This window comes from Callithrix jacchus, chromosome 20, assembly GCF_049354715.1.
Source record: "Callithrix jacchus isolate 240 chromosome 20, calJac240_pri, whole genome shotgun sequence".
Classification (NCBI taxonomy): domain Eukaryota; kingdom Metazoa; phylum Chordata; class Mammalia; order Primates; family Cebidae; genus Callithrix; species Callithrix jacchus.
The window spans coordinates 29,772,114-29,792,253 of NC_133521.1; the positions used below are offsets into that span (position 1 = coordinate 29,772,114).

Consider the following 20,140-nt stretch of genomic DNA (forward strand, 5'->3'; position numbering starts at 1 on the left):
ATTCTTACAGAGTGGGAATGCTAAGTGATACATTTCCTTGTGAATAGAGTGAAATGTTTAATAAGTTCTCTGTAGATAAAAAGATGGATAGATGGATGTGAAAGATTGAACAAATGAAAAAATCCAGGAACAAATACATCCTTAGTGATGATCTAAATCCTTTTCTGTATATCCTGTGTCTATTGTAGAACAAGAAGCAAGCACAGGCATTAGCATTCGAGGAGTCAGAGATGGAGTTTGGGTCCAGTGAACAGTGTCATCTGAGGCAACTCCAGCAACTGAAGGAAAAATTGCTGGCCCTTCAGCAAGAACTGGAGTTTCGCACAGAGGAGTTGCAGACTTCTTACTATTCTCTCCTGCAGTATCAGTCCATCCTAGAGAAGCAGACTTCTGACCTGGTTCTTCTGCACCATCACTGCAAACTGAAAGAAGATGAGGTATAGATAGATTAATCATGGAAATACCGCACATTCTCAGGTACCCACAGAAATCAGACCAAGCCCACTAGAAAGCAGACAGTGGACTTAAGAAAGCTTTGCAACTTCTCGAGCAGGTTTTATAAACCTTCCGTCTCTAATTCTTGATTTTTTTGAAGCTGAGCAGAAGGAAACTAAACTGAATGGCATAACTGGGTGAGAGCTACAGTATTCATGCATGTGAAATATATGGAGTGTGTATGCAGGCGTGTGTGTGTGTGTGTGTGTGTGTGTGTATGTGTAAGTCCATCTTCTCCATCCTATTACCATTTCAATTTAAATGCAAAGGACTATAGGTCTCTGAGGGTTACAAAAGAGGTATAAGGTACATTAAATCCACCATTTTTAGAAAAATAAGGTCTTGATAACATAGAAATTCCTGGCACCTATGCAGTAGATAAGATAGCCAGACGTTAAATGCAAGTAAATCATTGAGAATACTAGATAATTTTTTCAGACTGAAGTTTTTAGATCATATAGACTTCACTTTAGTATATTTAGGGCATTAATTCCCTTTCATGTTCCAGGGTGGTATTTTCTAAGCTGAAGAGTAGCATCCCTGTAGATTCCCAAGTAAATTCCAAGGACCCAAAGCTGCAGCACTAAAACCACTTGAGCAGTGCAATAAACCCTGGGTTCTAAGTGATGGGACAGGCACACTCTTCCATCCTGGGGTTTCCCTTGGCATTTTCTTTCTTTAGTTTTAAAGATAAAATTGCAAGGAGTTGGGTTTCTCTTGGAAGGACAGAAAAGAAAAAAGAATTCAAGGAGTGTTTTGGATGGTGCTGTTGCTTAAGGACTAACTTCAAGGACTTCAGGAGGGACCTTAAAGACCATCGACTTTTTAAAAGGGAAATACGATCTAGTGAAAATTTGCTGAAAAGAACTGAGAGTAGGAGGAACAGAGAAAGGCTGTCCTAATCCTACAAATATAATCTGACTAAACCCGTGAGCACAAACATAGTTTTTTAAAAAGATAGCACAGATCTGTGTTAAAACTTACTGGTTCACGACAACCGAAACAAAAGGTCCAGCCTGGATAAAGCAGACCTTGAATGAGTTGGGATTCTATTTAGCTGCATGTAACAGGAAATAAATAAGATACTTTATTTCTATGTCATATGTAAAAGGTAGTATGTTGCTGTCATGGCAACTGCATGTGTCATCAGATACCTAAGGATCATCCTTGGGTTCCACCATCATCAGCTCAAGGCTTCCATTCTCCAAGTCTCCTGGGGTGCCTGTGGGACCTCCAACCATCACACCCTTTGCCCAACCCTCTGTTGCCCAGTCTGGGGTGCAGTGGCGCAACCTCGGCTCACTGCAACCTCCGCCTCCCGAGTTCAAGTGATTCTCCTGTTTCAGCTTCCTGAGTAGCTGGGATTACAGGCACACGCCACCACACCAGGCTAATTTTTGCATTTTTAGTAGAGATGGGGTTTTACCATGTTGGCCAGGATGGTCTTCAACTCCTGACCTCGGGTGATCTGCCCATCTCAGCCTCCCAAAGTGCTGGGATTACAGGCATGAGCCACCATGCCCAGACACATCCTTGTTCCAAATAATCCAGATAAATGGCCAGAGGACCAGGTGACAAGGGTGGAAGGGAAAGACACATTCCCCTCCTTTTAAGGACACTTTCCCGAAGCCACAACACCTTCACTTAACTATTACTGACAAGAATTAGTCACATGGCAACAGCTACTTTCTGGAAGCCTTGGAAATGTGGTGTTTTAGGAGGTGCATTGCTGCCCCCAGTAGAGTCAAGGTTCTATTACTAAGGAAGAGTAGGAGAGTAGATATGGGACTCAGCAAATAACAGTCACTTAAGATCCCAAACCGGGAAAGCATTGAGAAAATCACTTTAGCATTCTGCCACATTCCCCCAAATGTCTCACACAGCCTCATCAAACTTCTCTCTAAGGTTGGGTTCACTACGCAGCAGACTCTAAGACAAGTATATAAATATAAGCAACTAATTCCGGAGATGATTCCTGGAAGCACATGAGCAAGTGAGTCAAAGAAGAACAGGAAGCACATAAAGGACATCAGTATTGAGCAGACTGCTTGCTCAGTCCCTCTGGAGAACTCTTAGAGATAGTGTAGAACATGCCTCAGAGTGAATCCACCAACACCCCCTAGTCACTGGCTGAGGGCTTCTCCTGAGGGCATTAACTCCCAAGACCTTCTAATCTACCCTTCTTGCCTCTCTGACTGTAGGGCTCCTGTGGTCAGAGAAGCCCTCGGGCAGAGTTGAATAAGCTTGCAGTGGAAATGAGGTTAGCTTGCAAAGAAATAGCAAGCGCCCAGGGGATATGGGCTGGCCACTGACAGCTTCAGTTACAATATTTGGATATAAAATATTCCTCTCCTCTTCTTCTTACATAGTGGACACCTTACACGAAGTTATCCTTTCCTAAGAAGAATCTCAAATGACAAGCGCAATTATAATTAGCTTCAACTAATGGAACGTGTTCTATCAGCATTCTATGTTGGATTATTTGAACTAATATGAAGCCTTCCTTAATGACTCTTCTGCGGGTAACTCCTTCAACACATAAAATTCAAGTCATACAATTGAGCACACTCAACTACCTATAGCTGTTTGCTCATTTTAAATCTTATCTCCCCAAGAGTGTGAAAGTTTTAAATTCTTTGAGGGGGTGAGCATATGTCTAATATATATATATATCTTCTCTGCACTTAACACAATGCTCATGAGCTTTCAATAAATATGTCAGTTAGTTGACTACTTGCTGAGGAAGAAAAGAAATCTAAATAAGGACTGTGCAAATCCCAGAACTTTGGGTCATGGTCCCCACCTGTCTCTTGGAAACTTTGCTGACATGGTCCTGTGTGCAGGAGAAGTCTACATTTTCTAAATTTGACCTCTAGAGAATTTCTGGGAAAGAAAGAATACTGGCATTTCAAGTCCTTAAAAACAAATGGAGCTATACAAATTCATTCTTATTAATCAACTAGCAAGTATCTATTGAGTTCCTACTACATGCCAGGCAGGATGGGAAATAAATATGGTCCCTGCCTTGAAGGAGCTTACCTCTAACTATGGCCATCTTTTTTAAATTTCTAATCATTAACATCTTGATACATACTATAGCTTTCAGATCTGTGCAGCCTCTCTTCTGTTCATCTGGTCTTCTGGTTTCGATATAAGACTTCTCTGTAGGGAGTCTTAAAACCACATCCTTTCCTCATTAGATTATTCCATGGGCTCAATATGGATTTATTCCTACACCTACAGGTGATTCTCTATGAGGAGGAAATGGGAAATCACGACAAGAACACAGGAGAGAAGCTCCATTTGGCACAGGAGCAACTCGCCTTGGCCGAGGACAAGATCGCCTCCCTAGAAAAGAGCTTAAACCTCTACAGGGATAAATACCAATCTTCCCTAAGCAACATCGAATTACTAGAATGCCAAGTGAAGATCTTGGAGGGGGAGCTCAGTGGGATCATCGGTCAGGTAGGACTTAAGCCATGCCATTCAGTCCAGGAAAGTGGACCTGCTCCCAAGTGGTCCCCTCAGACAGTCCCAGCCTCCTCCACTGGAAACCCAAACCTTAACCCAGATATCACTTCCTGCCCTTGATTTTGTAGACCTCAGCTTTTTAAACTCCAGCTTTCACATCTCTTCATAATTTTGAGGCTCTTTAATTAATACAAAGAGCCACCACTTCAAATAAGGCCAAAAGAGAATTACCAAATAAGCTCCAGCCCGCAGTTCCCCATGGGGTTGGCCAAGCCTCTGTTGAGATTGCATCACAGCTCATCTCCCCCTGCTCAGCCTGCTTCCTTCCTCTTCGTTTCACATATGTTAATACCAGCAGCTCTCCCAAACAAGGTCCAATCTTTTCTTGGTTCTCATGGGGGTCCGGCAGGGGGCTCTACTAGACCACAGTACTCATGAAAACCACAATTTCAGGATCCAATAGGAGGAAAAAGCTATGAAACATGGGAAAAGAAGAGTCAAAGTACCTGATTTGTTTCTTTTTTCTTTTAATTGCTGTTTTTAATTACACAAGCAATACAATTATTATAGGCTCTCTAGACAGAATTCCAGAGATTAAATGTGAAAGTCTGCCTTAAACCTCTTCCCCATCATTCTCCTCTTAGGTAACCACTTGAATCGTGTGTTGAGAATCCCCCAGGGGCATGTCCTATATACATTACATATATAAATGGGCAGGAGGTTCTTTTTACTTAAGTGGTTATTTATCAATGTGATTTTACCATTTACTTTTAAAATGCACTTTTTTTTTTTTTGAGACAGAGTCTTGTTCTGTTGCCAAGGCTAGAGTACAGTGGTGTGATCTTGGCTCACTGTGGCCTCCTCCTTCCAGGTTCAAGTGATTCTCCCAACTCAGCCTCTAGAGTAGCTGAGACTACAATTGCACACCACCATGCCCAGCTAATTTTTGTATTTTTAGTAGAGACAGGGTTTCGCCATGTTGGCCATGTTGGTCTCGAACTCCTGACCTCATGTGATCCACCCACCTCAGCCTCCCAAAGTGCTGGAATTACAGGCATGAGCCACCACGCCCAGCCTAAAATGCACATCTTAACAATTTAGCTTACTTACCACCTTGTATTTGGTAGTATGGATGTACTACCTACTGATCTGTGTTTTCCTCTCTTTTACAAACAAGCTGTAATTAACTACTTATTTCTGTCAGATAATTCTTGAAATGTGATTGTTGGATCAAAGGATATGCTTATTTTTATTGCTTAAAGATACTTCTAAGTTATATGCCAAAAAGTTCTACCAGTTTACATGTTTACCAACAATAATTAAGAGAGTGTATTTTCGGCTGGGCGTGGTGGCTCACGCCTGTAATCCCAGCACGTTGGGAGGCCGAGGTGGGTGGATCACGAGGTCAAGAGATCGAGACCATCCTGGTCAACAATGTGAAACCCCATCTCTACTAAAAACAAAAAAATTAGCTGGGCATGATGGCGCGTGCCTGTAATCCCAGCTACTCAGGAAGCTGAGGCAAGAGAATTGCCTGAACCCAGGAGGCGGAGGTTGTGGTGAGCCGAGATCGCGCCATTGCACTCCAGCCTGGGTAACAAGAGTGAAACACCGTCTTAAAAAAAAAAAGAGAGAGAGAGAGAGAGAGTGTATTTTCCCACACCCATCCACACTGTATGTTTTCATTCTTTTAAGGTTGTGCTAAACCCTGATGGGTAGGGGGAAAATGTTCACTGGTTACAATTTTCATTTCCTTAGTTCTAATAGTTTCAGGTTGGGTTCCCCAAGAAGTCAACTCTAGGACACAGTAGTGTGCAGGACATTTCTGGGAGAGCTCTTGGTATTAACACCTGTAAAAGGAAGGAGAGGAAACCAAGGTTGGGCAAAGGAAAAATCTGAGATGCAGTCTCAACGAAGGCCTCTGCCAACCCGACAGAGCAGCGGGGCTGGATGAACCTTCAGAGCCTTGCTAAATTGAAGGGAAGGAAGCTGGCCTTTAAGCCTCCATGTCGATCAGTTATGGGATGTGCTTGGCCTTGGACAAAGCAGTTTTCTTCAGCCCACACAATCCCCCAGAAAGGCAGTAAGACCTTCATTGCCAAAGGGGATCTGGAAGGCCCAGCAGTCTCCACCACACTAATGAAGTATTGAGCACCATTCAAAAGCATATTGGTCATATGGATTTCTGTTTTATGAATTCCTTGCTAACCCATTTTTTACTAGGTTGTTAGTCTTTTTTGTATTGGTTTATAGGAGCTTCTTAATATATTACAGGAAATAATGCTTCATTACATATATTGCAAATATTTTCTCCCAGTCTGTAACTTTTCATTTTACTTTATTAATGGTATTTTTCATCATACAGATTTTAACTCTTTATAAAGAAGAATTTGAGTCCGTCACTCCTTCTTTATAAATTCTAGGTTTTATGTCTTGCTTAAAAAGGCCTTCTCTACCCTCAAAATTGTAAAAGTTTATTGGATATTTTCTATTAGCACTTTTATAATTTGCACTTTTATGTTTTTATCTTTAGTCCATCTGGAATACACATATTATATGTATAATGACATAAGGCTCTACTTTTATTATTTAAATGGATCTCCAGTGGTCCCAAAACCATTTATTGAACATCCCAACCCTTCCACACTGATTCAGGTACCAGCTCACAAACCGATTCTTCTGCACCCAGGACCTTCTCTGGACTCTGTATTCTCTTTATCTTTCTGCTAGTTTCCACTCCAGTGTCAGAGTCTTCTAGTGACCATAACTGGTAGCTTGTTTTAATAGATCTTTTTAGGACAGGTCCTCCTTCACTCTTCTACACTTTCCATTTTTTTCTTCACCATTTTTTTATTTCTTCTCTCAATGAAATTGAGATTTATGTTGACTCACTTTCAAATTATGTATTAATTTGGGGGAAATTAGCATGCCCTATGGAACATGACATATTTCTAATTTTATGCAAGTTTTCTTTTGTCCTTCAGTAAGATTTTGTACTTTTCTCTGTAGATCTCACATATTTCTTGCTATGTTTATTCCTAGACATATTTCTGTGTTATTGGTTTTATAAATGGGATCTTTTATACATTTAATTTTATTAATGTTTTTTTGAGACCGAGTCTCACTCTGTCGCCCAGTCTGGAGTGCAGTGAGGTAGTCTCTGCTCATTGCAACCTCCGTGTTTTGGGTTCAAGCAATTCTTCTGCCTCAGCCTTCCAAGTAGCTAGTACTGCAGGCATGTGCTACCACAGCCAGCTAATTTTTGTATTTTTGCGGAGGCAGGGTTTCACCATGTTGGCCAGGCTGTGCTTAAACTCTTAACCTAAAGTGATCTGCCTACCTCAGCCTCCCAAAGTGCTGGGATTACAGGTGTGAGCCACCATGCCCAGCTTAACTGTATTGATTATTACTGATATATAGGAAAACTTCTCTCTTCTCCTGCCACCTTACTGAGCCCTTTTACCAGATTTTCACTTGACTGTCTTGGATTTTCTTAAATTGCTTTCCCTTTCAAAATTTACACAACTTGTTTTCCAACTTATCACATTGACTAGCACCTCTAGAGCAATGTAGAATTGTGGACTCTTCGCTTGGTCCTCACGTTAAAGGAAGTATTTCTAGTATTTCACTATTAAGTATAATTCCTGTTCTTGGCTTCTTTTTAATAGCCTTTTTCAAATTGTAAGTATAACTGTTTATCTTTAGCTTATCAAGAATTGTTATTAGGAATGAATGTTGAATTTTAACAGATATTTTTATTAGCATCTATCCTTCAATGAAGCAGATTACATGAATAGATTTTCATATATCGAACAATTATGTTCCTGGAATAAATCCTACTTGATCATAATATATTATTAATAATTTTAATATGTTTTACTACATTTGTTAAAGGTTTATTTTTTGCACCCATATTCAGAAACGAGATTAGTTTGATGGCTTAAATTTTGTACTTTCCTCGCATATCGGTGTCTGGATTATGCCATTCTAATATAATGAGTTGGAAAGATTTTTACCTTCTTTTAAATCTCTGGAACTGTTTATATTACATAGGAAATATCTATTTCTTTAATATTACAAATAAACCCAACTGTTTCTCATTACTGTGCTCGGCAGTCCCTTCATCTCTTCTGCATTCTTGGAGTTTTCCTTTTGCTGTAAATAATTCCTTCTTAATTCTTTCAGAAACAATTGTTGGTGGCAGAATTTCTCAATATTTCCATGTCTGAACAAGGTTTTTTCTGTCATCATCCTTGAATGCTAGTTTGGCTGGATATACAAACTTTCAATAGCACCTTCCCTTAAGTCTTTGAAGATACTGCCACATTTCCTTGAACACCCAGTATTAAAGATGCATTGTTAGATGTCAATGTATTTCTCATTTTTTGTAGATTACCTGTTTTATCTCTTTGAACACTGGAGGTTTTTAGGCTCAGGGTGTTTTAGTTTATTTCTTAAGCCATTCAACACTTCAGTAACCCTTTCAGTCTGAAGATCTACATTTTTCTTCACTTCAGAGAATCTTTCTCCTATTCCTTTTAATTTCCATCTTTCGTCCCATAGTATTAAGAACATATTGAAACCTGTAGATATCTTCTTCCTTGTTAGCTTTGCTGTTATGTTTTACAGTTTTTTGCCCCCACAGACTCTGCATTATCTACATGAACATTATTTACAGTCCGTTTTAGATTTCCTGCAGCTGGTCTTCCTGCAGCTTGCTCATGGGAGGCTTCCACGCTCAGTGAACATGAACTACTCCTAACTTTCCCTGGAAAAGCCCGGTTAAGGAGACAAGTTTAATGGGGAAAGGATCTACCATCCAAACTAGAATGCTTTGCTTTTTTTTTTCCACCATGTATATCAATTTACCCCCTTATGAGTGCAAACCAATAAGAGGGCAGCAACATTCATGAATGATTTCAAATGATCTAGGGAAAGACATTTAAAACAAACAAACAAACATGGTACTAGGAAAACAGCCATACTCATGTTGATGACAGTGTTTAGTGGCACAATTTATTTGAAGGACAATGGTACAATATCCAAGTTTAAATATGATCTGGGAGTCCTACTGCCATGAATTTAATGGACCCAATTACCAGAATAAATACTCAAAGATTAATATGCAAAAGCATTCCTTTCAGCTTTGTTTCAGAAAAAAAAATGTGGAAACAACCTATATTCTCATCAATAGGAAACCAGATCAACACATTTAAACGCAATTTAAAAGAACAAGAGAGAAGCACATGTACTACCATTACAAATCTCTAACACATCTTGCTGAGTAAACAATTTTTTTATGTTTTAAAAAGCCAACATAATTTATATTGTACAGATTCATCTGTATTATGTAAATATAGTATAAAGTTCTAGAGGAATATGCACAGACTGTCATCCCTGGAAAATAGAGAGAGAATGAAATTAGAGGTGATGGTCAAAGAAAAATTCAAATTTACAATGTTTTAGAGATACAATATAAATATAATTACTTGTGTAATTTGAAATTCATTTTAAAAGAGGAGTAAGACAGATCAACAAGTAACAATATGAAAACTATCATAAATAAATTGTCAAGTGAAAACACGATGTTTAAATACTATATGAAAGACTCATTTGTTGGCTGAGTATGGTGGCTCTTGCCTCTAATCCCAGCACTTTGGAAGGCTGAGGTGAGTGAATCAATCACCTGAGCCTAGGAGTTCAAGACCAGCCTGGCCAACATGGTGAAACCCTGTCTCTAGTAAAAATACAAAAATTAGCCAGGTATGGTGGTGCATGCCTATAATTCCAGCTACTTGGGAGGCTAAGGCAGGGAAATCGCTTGAATCCAGGAGGTGGACGTAGCAATGAGCCGAAATAGTGCCACTGCACTCCAGCCTGGACAACAGAGTGAGACTCTGTCTCCGAAAAAAAAAAAAGAGACTCATTTGTAAGAAAAAAAGTGAGAATTATATGCATATCCATATATGCATATACAAATATGCATAAAATATTTCTGAATGATATCCAAAAAGCTGGTAACATGGATTGCCATCGAGAAGGGGACCTGAGTCATAGTTGGGATGTAGGAAGACTTACCTTTCAGTGTCTACTCTTGTGAACCATTTGGACTTTTTACCATGTATATGCACAAGTTAATATTTTTTCTTTTGTTAAGGAAACCATGATTTCCATATATGAACATAGACCTTTACAATATAGGTCTAGAGATTTTCCATGCTCATGGAAATCTGAAGTAACTCACAAACTATAAACAAAACCAACTTATTATTTTCTAAATCTCCCAGGACCCTGAGGACAAGGGTGATCATTCAAAGGTGCGGATGTACACTTCTCCTTGCATGAATCAAGAGCATCAGGAAACCCTGAAACGGCTGTCTGAAGTCTGGCAAAAAGTCTCTGAACAGGACGATCTCATTCAAGAACTTCGAAATAAGCTGGCCTGCAGTAATGCTTTGGTAAGTGCCTTCTTCTAGAACATGTCTCTGAGAGACCCACAATCAAGACATGGGGAAAGAAAGGAGGGATGAAGAGTCACCTAAATTAATCTTTTTCACCAAGAATCCTCAAATGTGTTATATGTACTTACCCTACCTTTGTCCATATTCTCTGTGATATGCATCTCCCCACCCACATAGTTTGAGATGAGGAATCTTAAAATCTCTCGCACAACAACCTAAATGCCCATCAGTGGGGAAATGATTAAAGAGATTAAGAGAAATAATTAAAGAGATATTCCTATTGTGGAATAATATGCAGCCAGTAAAAAGGACTAAGAACATCTGTAAGAGCTGCATGGAAGTAGGTTTGTGACTTCCTGTTGAGAATAAGTTGCAGAGTCCCATATACAGTTCAGTCCTACTTTTCTTTTATCTCCGATCATAATGCTAATATATAAGTACAAACTAAATTTTCAATACTGTCCTCTCCCTTAGTGGAAGTGAGAGAGGGGAGAATAAGTGAAGAGGGGGTTTCACTTTTCCACGCTTGAGTTTTGTTTGAATTATTTCCAACAAATTCAAAAACGCATAAAATTAAAACCAAAATTTCATGTTTTTTAATTTTTGAAAAAAGAAAAGTATACACACAGTCACATACTCCATAAGGAAAAATTCAGATTATTTCTTATTTCTTCTTTAATTCTCAAACTTTATATCCTGTCCTCTGGATAGATTAGGTACATCTCTCCATCACAGCCCCTGAAGAACCTTCTTCTGCCTCATCAAATGTACCACACAGAGGTTTAGGGGAGAGTGCAAGTGTGGGCATTGATGAACTTGAGACAAATCACATATGCCTTAGAGAACCTTGATTTAAGATGGGGAACTTAATTCCTTCTCCCTGCCTACCCCACAGGGAGTGTCTGATGAATTGTATAATTCTACAACAAACTTATGCTGCAGAAAGGAACACTCTGAAATAATAGTCATGGTAACAAGCATGTTCCATTGATCATCCAGCATAACTGACCTAAGCTTATTTGCAGGTTCTAGAGCGTGAAGAGGCTTTGATAAAACTTCAGGCAGACTTTGCTTCCTATACAGCCACCCACAGATACCCTCCTAGCTCCTCAGAAGAGTGTGAAGACATCAAAAAGGTGGGAGAAATTTGCTGATCTGTGCCTACTGGGATTGGGCTGAGCTGGGTTTTGATTCTGGACTTTCCTACTTATTTTTTATTTTTACATGATAGTTTATATTTTATTTTATAAATAAAATATACACTGTTATAAAATATATACTGTTATATATTAAAAATAAAATATATAACAGTATATATTTTATTTATAAAATAAAATATATAAAATTATACTGTGTATAATATATGCCAAACCCCAAAGACAGGCAGCATTCAATTTTGGAATTGCACCTATCTCTTCTAACTGTGCACTCAAGCAACACAATACTGCTGTTGCCTTGCTAGATTCAAAAGGACCATCCAGCCTCCCAGTGTCTGGCTAGAGTTGAAAAGTAGCTAATTTAGAAAGATTATTAATTCAAATTCATTCCCCCACTTTTTTTTTTTTTTGAGAACTCGCTGTTTGCAAAATTCAAAGCAGTATCAAAAGTTGATTCTAGTAAGAAATAAGCAGTTAAACCATGTAAACAAATAGCAAGAATTGATCGGCCAGGTGTGGTGGCTCATGCCAGTAACCCTAGCACTTTGGGAATCCGAGGCCAGCAGATCACTTGAGGTCAGGAGTTCGAGACCCACCTGGCCAACATAGAGAAATTCCATCTCTACTAAAAATACAAAAATTAGCCAGGTGTGGTGGCATATGCCTGTAGTCCCAGCTACTAGGGAGGCTGAGGCAGGAGAATCATTTGAACCCAGGAGGTCAAGGTTGCAGGGATATGAGATCATGCCACTGCACTCCAGCCTCAGCCACAGAGTGAGACTCCATCTCAAAAAAAATGGATGAACCAGGAGTTAAAACATGGCCAGGTGTCCTCCTAGGTGAGATCCTGTTAAGTCAGTCCTGAATAAACTTGCTACCTGGCAAAGTCAGCCACAGGAGGCCACACTGGGCAGGTGCTGGCATGCCTGCATGCACCAAGACTGATGCCGAAATGGGGGCAAAGTGGGTGGCAGAGGGAGTAAACAACACATCAGCTCCCTAAGGGCTTCTCTAGTGGGGGAGGAGGAGATTCTCCTCTTTCCAGGACTTTTCAATCCCAGGAAGTCGGACTGAACTTTGTAGTTCTTCCTTGGACATCTGTCAATATTTATTTTAAAGATCAGTTTCATGTTATTCACATCCTGACCTAGAGCAAAAAAATTTCATAAGACTCCATTTTTTTTTTTTTAATGAAACAAACTTCTCCAAGAAGCAGAATGCACCTTCACCTGCTGTGTTATATTTCCTTTCCAAAGGCTTCATGCTGCCTGGGGCACCATCAGGAAAGAGCCACACATCAGCTTTTTCCAGCAGGCCTCTCCTCCCCTCGGCCAGTATGGCACAGTGTGGGGCTTCAAGTCCCTGCAGTGCCCACTCCTGGGTCCTGCGGTGTCTGCATTCAATCTCTCTAGCTGTCACCTCCTGGCGTCATCTTGCTGCCCTCCCTCCTGGCAGCTCTGAAATCACACAAATAACTCTCCCCAACATCCCTGATGCCCAGGCAATGAATTGGTCCTCCTCAGTCACGTGTTCCTGCCTTCTTTTGGTGAGGAAAGCATTCCCCTCTCCTTCAGGGTAAAAGCCAAAGGTCTTACAGAACGACCCCAAGCCCCATGTGATGTGTGACCACCTAGCTTCTCACCTCATCTCCTCCTGCTCTCCCCATCGCCTGCTCCATGCCAGCTGCGCTTACCTCTTCCATGTTCCCTCCACAGACCGTGTCCCTGGCTAGTCTCCCTGCCTGAAAGCTCACCTCCAGCAAGTCTTAGCTCAGAGGCCACCTTCACAGGGAGGCCAGCTTATGCTCCTACTTAAAATTCCAACATGCACCTCCCCCACCCATGCCCCTCCATTCCCCCAGCTCTTCTGTTTCCCCCATAGTACTTAACAACTGTTAATATTTTCCGTAAGTCCCGACTTATCATACTCTTCATCTCACCCCACAAGGTCATCTCTGTGGGGACAAGGATTTGTCTATGTCCCTTGCTCCACACTATTTGCTTGGAAAATATTAGACTCATGCCTAACACCCAGGACAGTGCCGGGCACACAGCAGATACTCCACAAACAACTGTCTATCTTAGGGAAGAAGGGATGGTACTTTTATGCATATTCTATGTGAGTCTGAGAAGTCTACAATATCCTTTTGTTTTAGTCCCTTTTTCAAAAAAAATTTTTAATTGGGATACAAGGGACAAAGTATAAAATTCACCATTGGTTTTTAGTATATTCACAAGGTTGGGCAATCATCACCACTACCTAATTCCAGAACATTTGTGTCACCCCAGAAGAAGCCCTATGCCCATTAGCAGTCACTCCGCACACCCATCCCCTGGCCCCCAGCAACCATTACTCTACTACTCCGCCCTACCGACTGTTGCGTGTGGACACTGGGCATTTTAGAAAACATACTCCGTTCTCCCCGACCTCCTCATCCTGCCCTGTTCTTTGGTCGGCTAGATCCTGAAGCACTTGCAGGAGCAGAAAGACAGCCAGTGCCTGCACGTGGAGGAGTACCAGAACCTGGTGAAGGACCTGCGCGTGGAACTAGAGGCCGTGTCGGAACAGAAGAAAAACATCATGAAAGGTAAACCGGGGCTGCCGCTGTAGTGGCAGGGGAGCCATAAGGAAGCCCAGCCCTCCCCTGAGCATAGCACTCTGTCCCGCCCTGAGGTAGACATGATGAAGCTGGAGCTGGACCTGCACGGGCTACGGGAGGAGACATCTGCCGACATCGAAAGGAAGGATAAGGACCTCGCCATCCTGCAGTGCCGCCTACAAGAGCTGCAGCTGCAGTTCGCCGAGACCCAAAAACTCGCTTTGAAGAAAGACAAGGTAAAGTGAGGAACTCTAGTTGGAGGCAGCTGTGAGGCCACGCCCTGGCAGGAACCGGTTCTGCCTTCACCCATGGTGATTGCTTTGGGAGCCTCAAGACAAGCACAGTGAGACCGTGGGCTCTTCAGGCCCGGTCGCAATTCTCAGCATTGTTTTGGTATTTCTCATCACGCGTAATAAATCAATCTGATTACGCAGGGACCATAACAGAGGCACTGACTTTTCCCAAGCCCTGCAAGGTAGCAAGAGCGTTTGGGACACACTTACTTGCATTGTTCCCTTATACTCTTTTAATGCTTGACAATGGAAGGAAATGATATAAAATAACAGGTAGCCTTATTGAGAATTTCAAGTGAATTTCACTTTTGAAATTACAAACATCTGGCTGGGCCCGGTGGCTCACGCCTGTAATTCCAGCACTTTAGGAGGCCGAGGTGGGGAGATCTCTTGAGCCCAGGAGTTTGAGACCAGCCTGGGCAACATGATGAGAACCTGTCTCTTCAAAAAATACAAAGTACCTGGGCAGGGTGGCATACGCCTGTAGTCCCAGTTACTTGGGAGGCTGAAGCCAGAGGATCGCTTGAGCCCAGGAAGTGGAGGCTGCAGTGAGTCGTGATCATGCTGTGCACTTTAGCCTGGACACTAGAATGAGACCCTGTCTCAAAAAACAAAAACAAAACACAAAACAAAACATTACAGATATCTTATTAATATGTAAATAGGCAGTTTGACAATATTAATGGAGCTGTGCCCTAAAAGAACTATTGCTGCCAACATAAATCAATTCCTGGAAAAGTCTAGAAATGGAACCAAGAACAGAAAGCTCGTGAAACTAATGCTAACTTTTATAATCGGTACTATTCCAACTCTGAACTTCTGTCAGAGCTATTAAAAATAATCTAGTTGAAGACTGGGTGCAGTGGCTCATGCTTTTAATCCCAGCATTTTGGGAGGCTGAGGTGGGTGGATCCCTTGAGGTCAGGAGTTAGAGACCAGCCTGACCAACATGGTGAAACCCCATCTCTAAAAAAAAAAAAATACAAAATTAGCCGGGTATGGTGGTGCACACCTGTAATCCCAGTTACTTGGGAGGCTGAGGCAAGAGAATGGCTTGAAGCCAGGAGGGGAGGTTGCAGTGAGCTGAGATTGCCCCACTGCCCTCCAGCCTGGGCAACAAGAGCAAAACTCAGTCTCAAAGAGAAGACTCCAGTTGATAGACTGGCTGGTCATGAAAACCTCCTGTTTTAAGGCACAGAGGAGATATGCCCATCAAAACAGAGGCATTTGGAGAGATGATGACAAGGCACGGAGTCTGGGTAAACAGCCTTGAGTCATTCGTATATTCACTCCACAAATAGTTTTGAGCCCTAAGATATGCCAAGCACTGTCCTCGTTGCTAAGAATATGTAAAACCTGCAACATCCCTCCTTTCATGGAGCTTACGCTCCTGTATGGGGAGATAGCCAGTAAACAACATTAACACATAATACTGACATATCCATGTCAGACACTGATAAATCCCTCAAACAGCTTAGTGGCTGTTTTACACAGGATGGTCAGAGAAATCCTTTCTGATAAGGTGACATTCGGGCAGAGATTTGAAGGAAGTGAGGGAGCCACCCAGGCAGAGGTCTCCAGGAAGAATATTCCAAGCAGAGGGAACAGCAAATGCAAAGGTCCTAAGGTGGAGTCTGCTTGGAGTGTTCTAGGAGATCAGTGGAAACAAAGAGGGGTGGGGGTGGCAAGGGGTGAGGTCAGACAGGTAGCCTAGGACCAGACCATGGGGTGATTATAAGGACTTCCTCTTTTTTCTAAGAGATGGAAGCCAGTGGAGGTTTTTGAGCTGAGGCAAAAGATCTGACTTGCACTTTGAAGAACCCCCTCTCTAGCTGGATGCAGCGGCTCATGCCTGTGATCTCAGAAATTTGTGAAGCCAAGGTAGGAGGATCACTTGAGCTCAGGAGACTGAGACCAACCAGCCTGTGCAACGTGGTGAGACCCCATCTCTGCACAAAACTTTTAAACTAGCTGAGTGTGGTGGCACACCCCTGTAGTCCCAGCTACTAGGATGTTAGCAGTGGTAGTTATCCATATGGTCTGTAGCAACCCCAAATCTTGCCTCCTCAGAAGAAAGAATTTGACTGAGGGGCATTAGGCAGAAGGAGAGACTGAGGCACCTTGTAGAGCAGGGAGGAGTGAACATTTTTTAAAAGCCTTAGAGTGGTAATGAAAGGAAGGAAAGTACACTTGGAAGAGGGTGAATCAGGTGGCTTGAGAGACCAAGTGTGCCATTTGACCTCTTGACTTGGGGTTTTATAACCTGGCCTACTTCTGAGGTCCTGCATTACTGCTCACCACTCTCCCAACTCCTGAGATCTTACCAGGAATCTGCTGATTCCAGCGTCAGGTGTTTTCTATCTATTCGGAGACTGCCTTTCCCTGGCACCGGCTGTGACCAATTATTACTTTAGAGAGCCAATTAACAACCTCCTGACCATCATCTGATGGTCGCCCGACAACCCTGGTGTATGTGGCAGGGGAGCCCTCTCCTGCCCTGCTCACCCCTGACTAGCCACCTGCTGTAACAGGGAGGCTGAGGTGGGAGGATCGCTTGAGCCTAGAAGGTCATGGTTGCATTGAGCTACGATCGTACCACTGCACTCCAGCCTGAGCAACAGAGTGAGACTCTGCCTCAAAAACTAAACTCAGCTAAAATAATAAAAGGCTGGGCGTGGTGGCTCACACCTGTAATCCCAACACTTTGGGAGGCCGAGGCAGGTGGATCACCTGAAGTTGGGAATTTGAGACCAGCCTGGCCAACATGGTGAGACCCCATCTCTACTATAAAATACAAATATTAGCTGGGTGTGGTGGCAGACACCTGTCATCCCAACTACTTGGGAGGCTGAGGCCAGAGAATCACTTGAACCTGGGAGGTTGCAGTGAGCCAAGATCGTACCATTGCACTCCAGCCTGGGTGAGCGAGAGAGACTTCATCTCAAAAATAATAAGAATAAAGACTCCTTCTCTCGACTACGTGGAGAATAGCCTGGAGGGGAGACAGGGAGGTTCGTGCAATGTCCAGGCAGGGGGTGCCGCTGACTTGGATGAGGGCTCGAGACAACCTCTCACTGCCTTCACCCACTACCGCTCAGACCTGTCTCAGCATTTGCACTTTGCTCTCTTCAGTTCCTCCAAGAAAAAGATGAAATGCTGTGCGAGCTGGAGAAGAAACTGGCACAGGTTCAGAACTGCCTCCTGAAAAAGGAAGAGGAGCTGGAGAAGCAGCAGTGCCTGACCACAGAACTTGAAATGACTGTCAAGGAGGCTAAGCAGGACAAGTCCAAGGAGGTGGAGTGTGAGGCCCTGCAGAGAGAGGTCCAGAAGCTGAAGAACAGTCTCGAAGAGGCCAAGCAGCAGCAGAGGCTGGCTGGTGAGGCCCCCACAGGTGCCGTCCCCGCCACACTTTTCTTGGGGCTAGAACAGCCACCTTCTCTCTCTCAGTGGCCCCTTCCCCTCCCCCTCCTCCAATGACCCACTGCAGACCTTCTCAGGGCCTCATCCAGTACCTCACAGCAGTGGCCACCGCCCTCTTGAATTCCGTCACCCACTCCCAAACTCACCTGTTCTCTGGAGTCACACCGCCTCCCCCACCATTCTCCCAACAGTCTGCCTGAAGGCCCTGCCTTCCTCACCATGGGAAGGCAGGGCTCTGTCCTTTACACCACATTCCTCTCCAGCTTCTCCAGGCCCTCATCACACAACTCACTTCTCCCTTCCCTAGCTTTTTATTCTCCTTCTCCTTCTTGCCCCCAAATACATTCTATGCGGCATGCACTGTGGATGATGTCCTTGTCCCTCCACAGAGCCTGCTTTCTCAGAGGTCACCAATCACTTCTTGCTTTGGGTACAGGGTTTCTCTGAGGGCAATGCAAATGTTCTGGAATTAGATATTGGTGATGGTTGCATGACTTTTTGAGTATCAAAAAAAACCCACTGAATTGTACACTTTAAAAGGATAAATTTGCCAGGCATAGTGGCTCACACCTATAATCTTAGCACTTTGGGAGGCGGAGGTGGGCAGATTACTTGAGCCAAGGAGTTCAAGACCAACCTGGGCAACATGGCAAAACTGCATCTCTACAAAACATACAAAAATTAGCCAGGCATGGTGGCGTGCACCTCCCAGCTACTTGGGAGGCTGAGGTGGGAGGATCACTTGAGCCTAAGAAGTCAAGATCACAGTGAGCTGAGATCATGCCAGTGCACTCCAGACTGGGCGATAGAGTGAGACTCTGTCTCATAAAAAGGAAGAGGGGGAGGCTAAATTTATGTTATATGAATTACTTATCAATTTATAAGATAAGATCCAAGCCTGGCTTTCTTCCTCACCTTCCTTTAGTGCTGTGCCCCTTGATACAGAGGCATGAGGCTACTCACAGCTCAAAGCTTGTTTTTCAGCTTTGGAGACAACACGGTCCATCGTTCTCCCACAAACCTCCCCACTGTTTTTCTTTTCTCTCCTGCTCTGACTGTAGTCATCCAGAGACTCTCCTTCCTCTCTTACTCATTCTTCAGTGAGCTCCCTCCTCTGTGTAGCTCCCTTTCTCTATAGGTAACTCCAAAACTTGGAGCCTCAGCGCTGACTTTGTAGCTGCCTTCCCCTCTTACCCAGTGGAGGTAAAGGTGTGGACTTGAAGGATATTGCTGGAAGTTTTTTTCATTCTAATGCATTTCAATTTTCCTGAAGCACTTTTTTTTAATGACAGATTCCTGCTGAAGAACCCACTAAACCACATCTAAGCATTTCTCTTAGGATTCCAAAGTCCTCCAAAGCCCCGCCATCCATTCACTTACTCAACTCTGTTCCTCCCCACTTCCCTTTCCAGTCAAACTGATGTCTTCTACCCTCCCACACACCTTCCCCATTCCCCTCACCAGGCATCTGCTTTAACAATCCCCACTCCTGGAATTCCCTTCCTCCTCCTCCTTCTACATCTCAGCTTCTCTTCCTCTGCTCATCCATCTCCAAGCGTTCTTAGCCACGTTGATCTCTCTTCTGAGGCCAGTCGGTGCGAGTGTAACATGACAGTGTTCTCTAGGACGGTGGGTCAGCAAGCCTCCGTCGGCAGTCTCTAAACTCCAAGAGAGTCAGGATTTGTCCCTAACAGCAGGATGAGTCACACAGGAGGTACTGAGAAATTTCTACCAATTTGTTTAATTTTAGTCCAGAAGGTGTCCACAGCTAAGGAGTAGACAAAGATAGATAATTTAACAGAGCTCTTCAGGACTGATTGTGAAATGGAGAGAAAGGAGGACAGACTGGGAACTGAAGTAGGGCACAAAATGAAAGGAAAAACTGTTCAGCCAGGCTGATAGGAGTGTGATCTTCATACACGCTCCCGTCTCACATGGCCATCTCCCGGCTTCTGTAGCTCAGCAAGCAGCCCAGTGCAAAGAAACGGTGGCGCTGGCAGGCAGTAACCTGGAGGATGCCCAGAGGAAACTGCAGAACTCCCTCCTCCCGGACAAGCAGAAGGCAGACACCATCCAGGAACTACAGCAAGAAGATCAGAAGCTGCAGGAGTCCTTGATGGCTGAGAAGGAACAAACCTCCAACAGGTGCCCAGGCTCACCTCCAGAGACAGGTTCTGTCCCTCTTGAGCAGCTGCCCAGGAGTTGGAGAGCAAGGACTTCCCATAGGGTCAGCTCCACGGTCTG

At 43.2% G+C, this 20,140-nt stretch overlaps 1 protein-coding gene across 5 annotated transcripts in view; it reads left to right on the forward strand.

Annotated features, from left to right (window-relative positions):
- PMFBP1 (polyamine modulated factor 1 binding protein 1) overlaps positions 1 to 20,140 on the forward strand; it is a 52,059-nt gene that overhangs the window by 16,883 nt on the left and 15,036 nt on the right. For all 5 annotated transcript variants that reach the window (XM_017966892.4, XM_035282371.3, XM_035282368.2 and 2 more), the window contains exons 4-11: positions 189 to 437; positions 3,739 to 3,960; positions 10,254 to 10,424; positions 11,453 to 11,563; positions 14,045 to 14,171; positions 14,262 to 14,419; positions 17,609 to 17,852; positions 19,855 to 20,041. In XM_017966892.4, the coding sequence (XP_017822381.2) occupies positions 189 to 437; positions 3,739 to 3,960; positions 10,254 to 10,424; positions 11,453 to 11,563; positions 14,045 to 14,171; positions 14,262 to 14,419; positions 17,609 to 17,852; positions 19,855 to 20,041 (1,469 nt within the window). The remainder of the gene's footprint in view (positions 1 to 188; positions 438 to 3,738; positions 3,961 to 10,253; positions 10,425 to 11,452; positions 11,564 to 14,044; positions 14,172 to 14,261; positions 14,420 to 17,608; positions 17,853 to 19,854; positions 20,042 to 20,140) is intronic.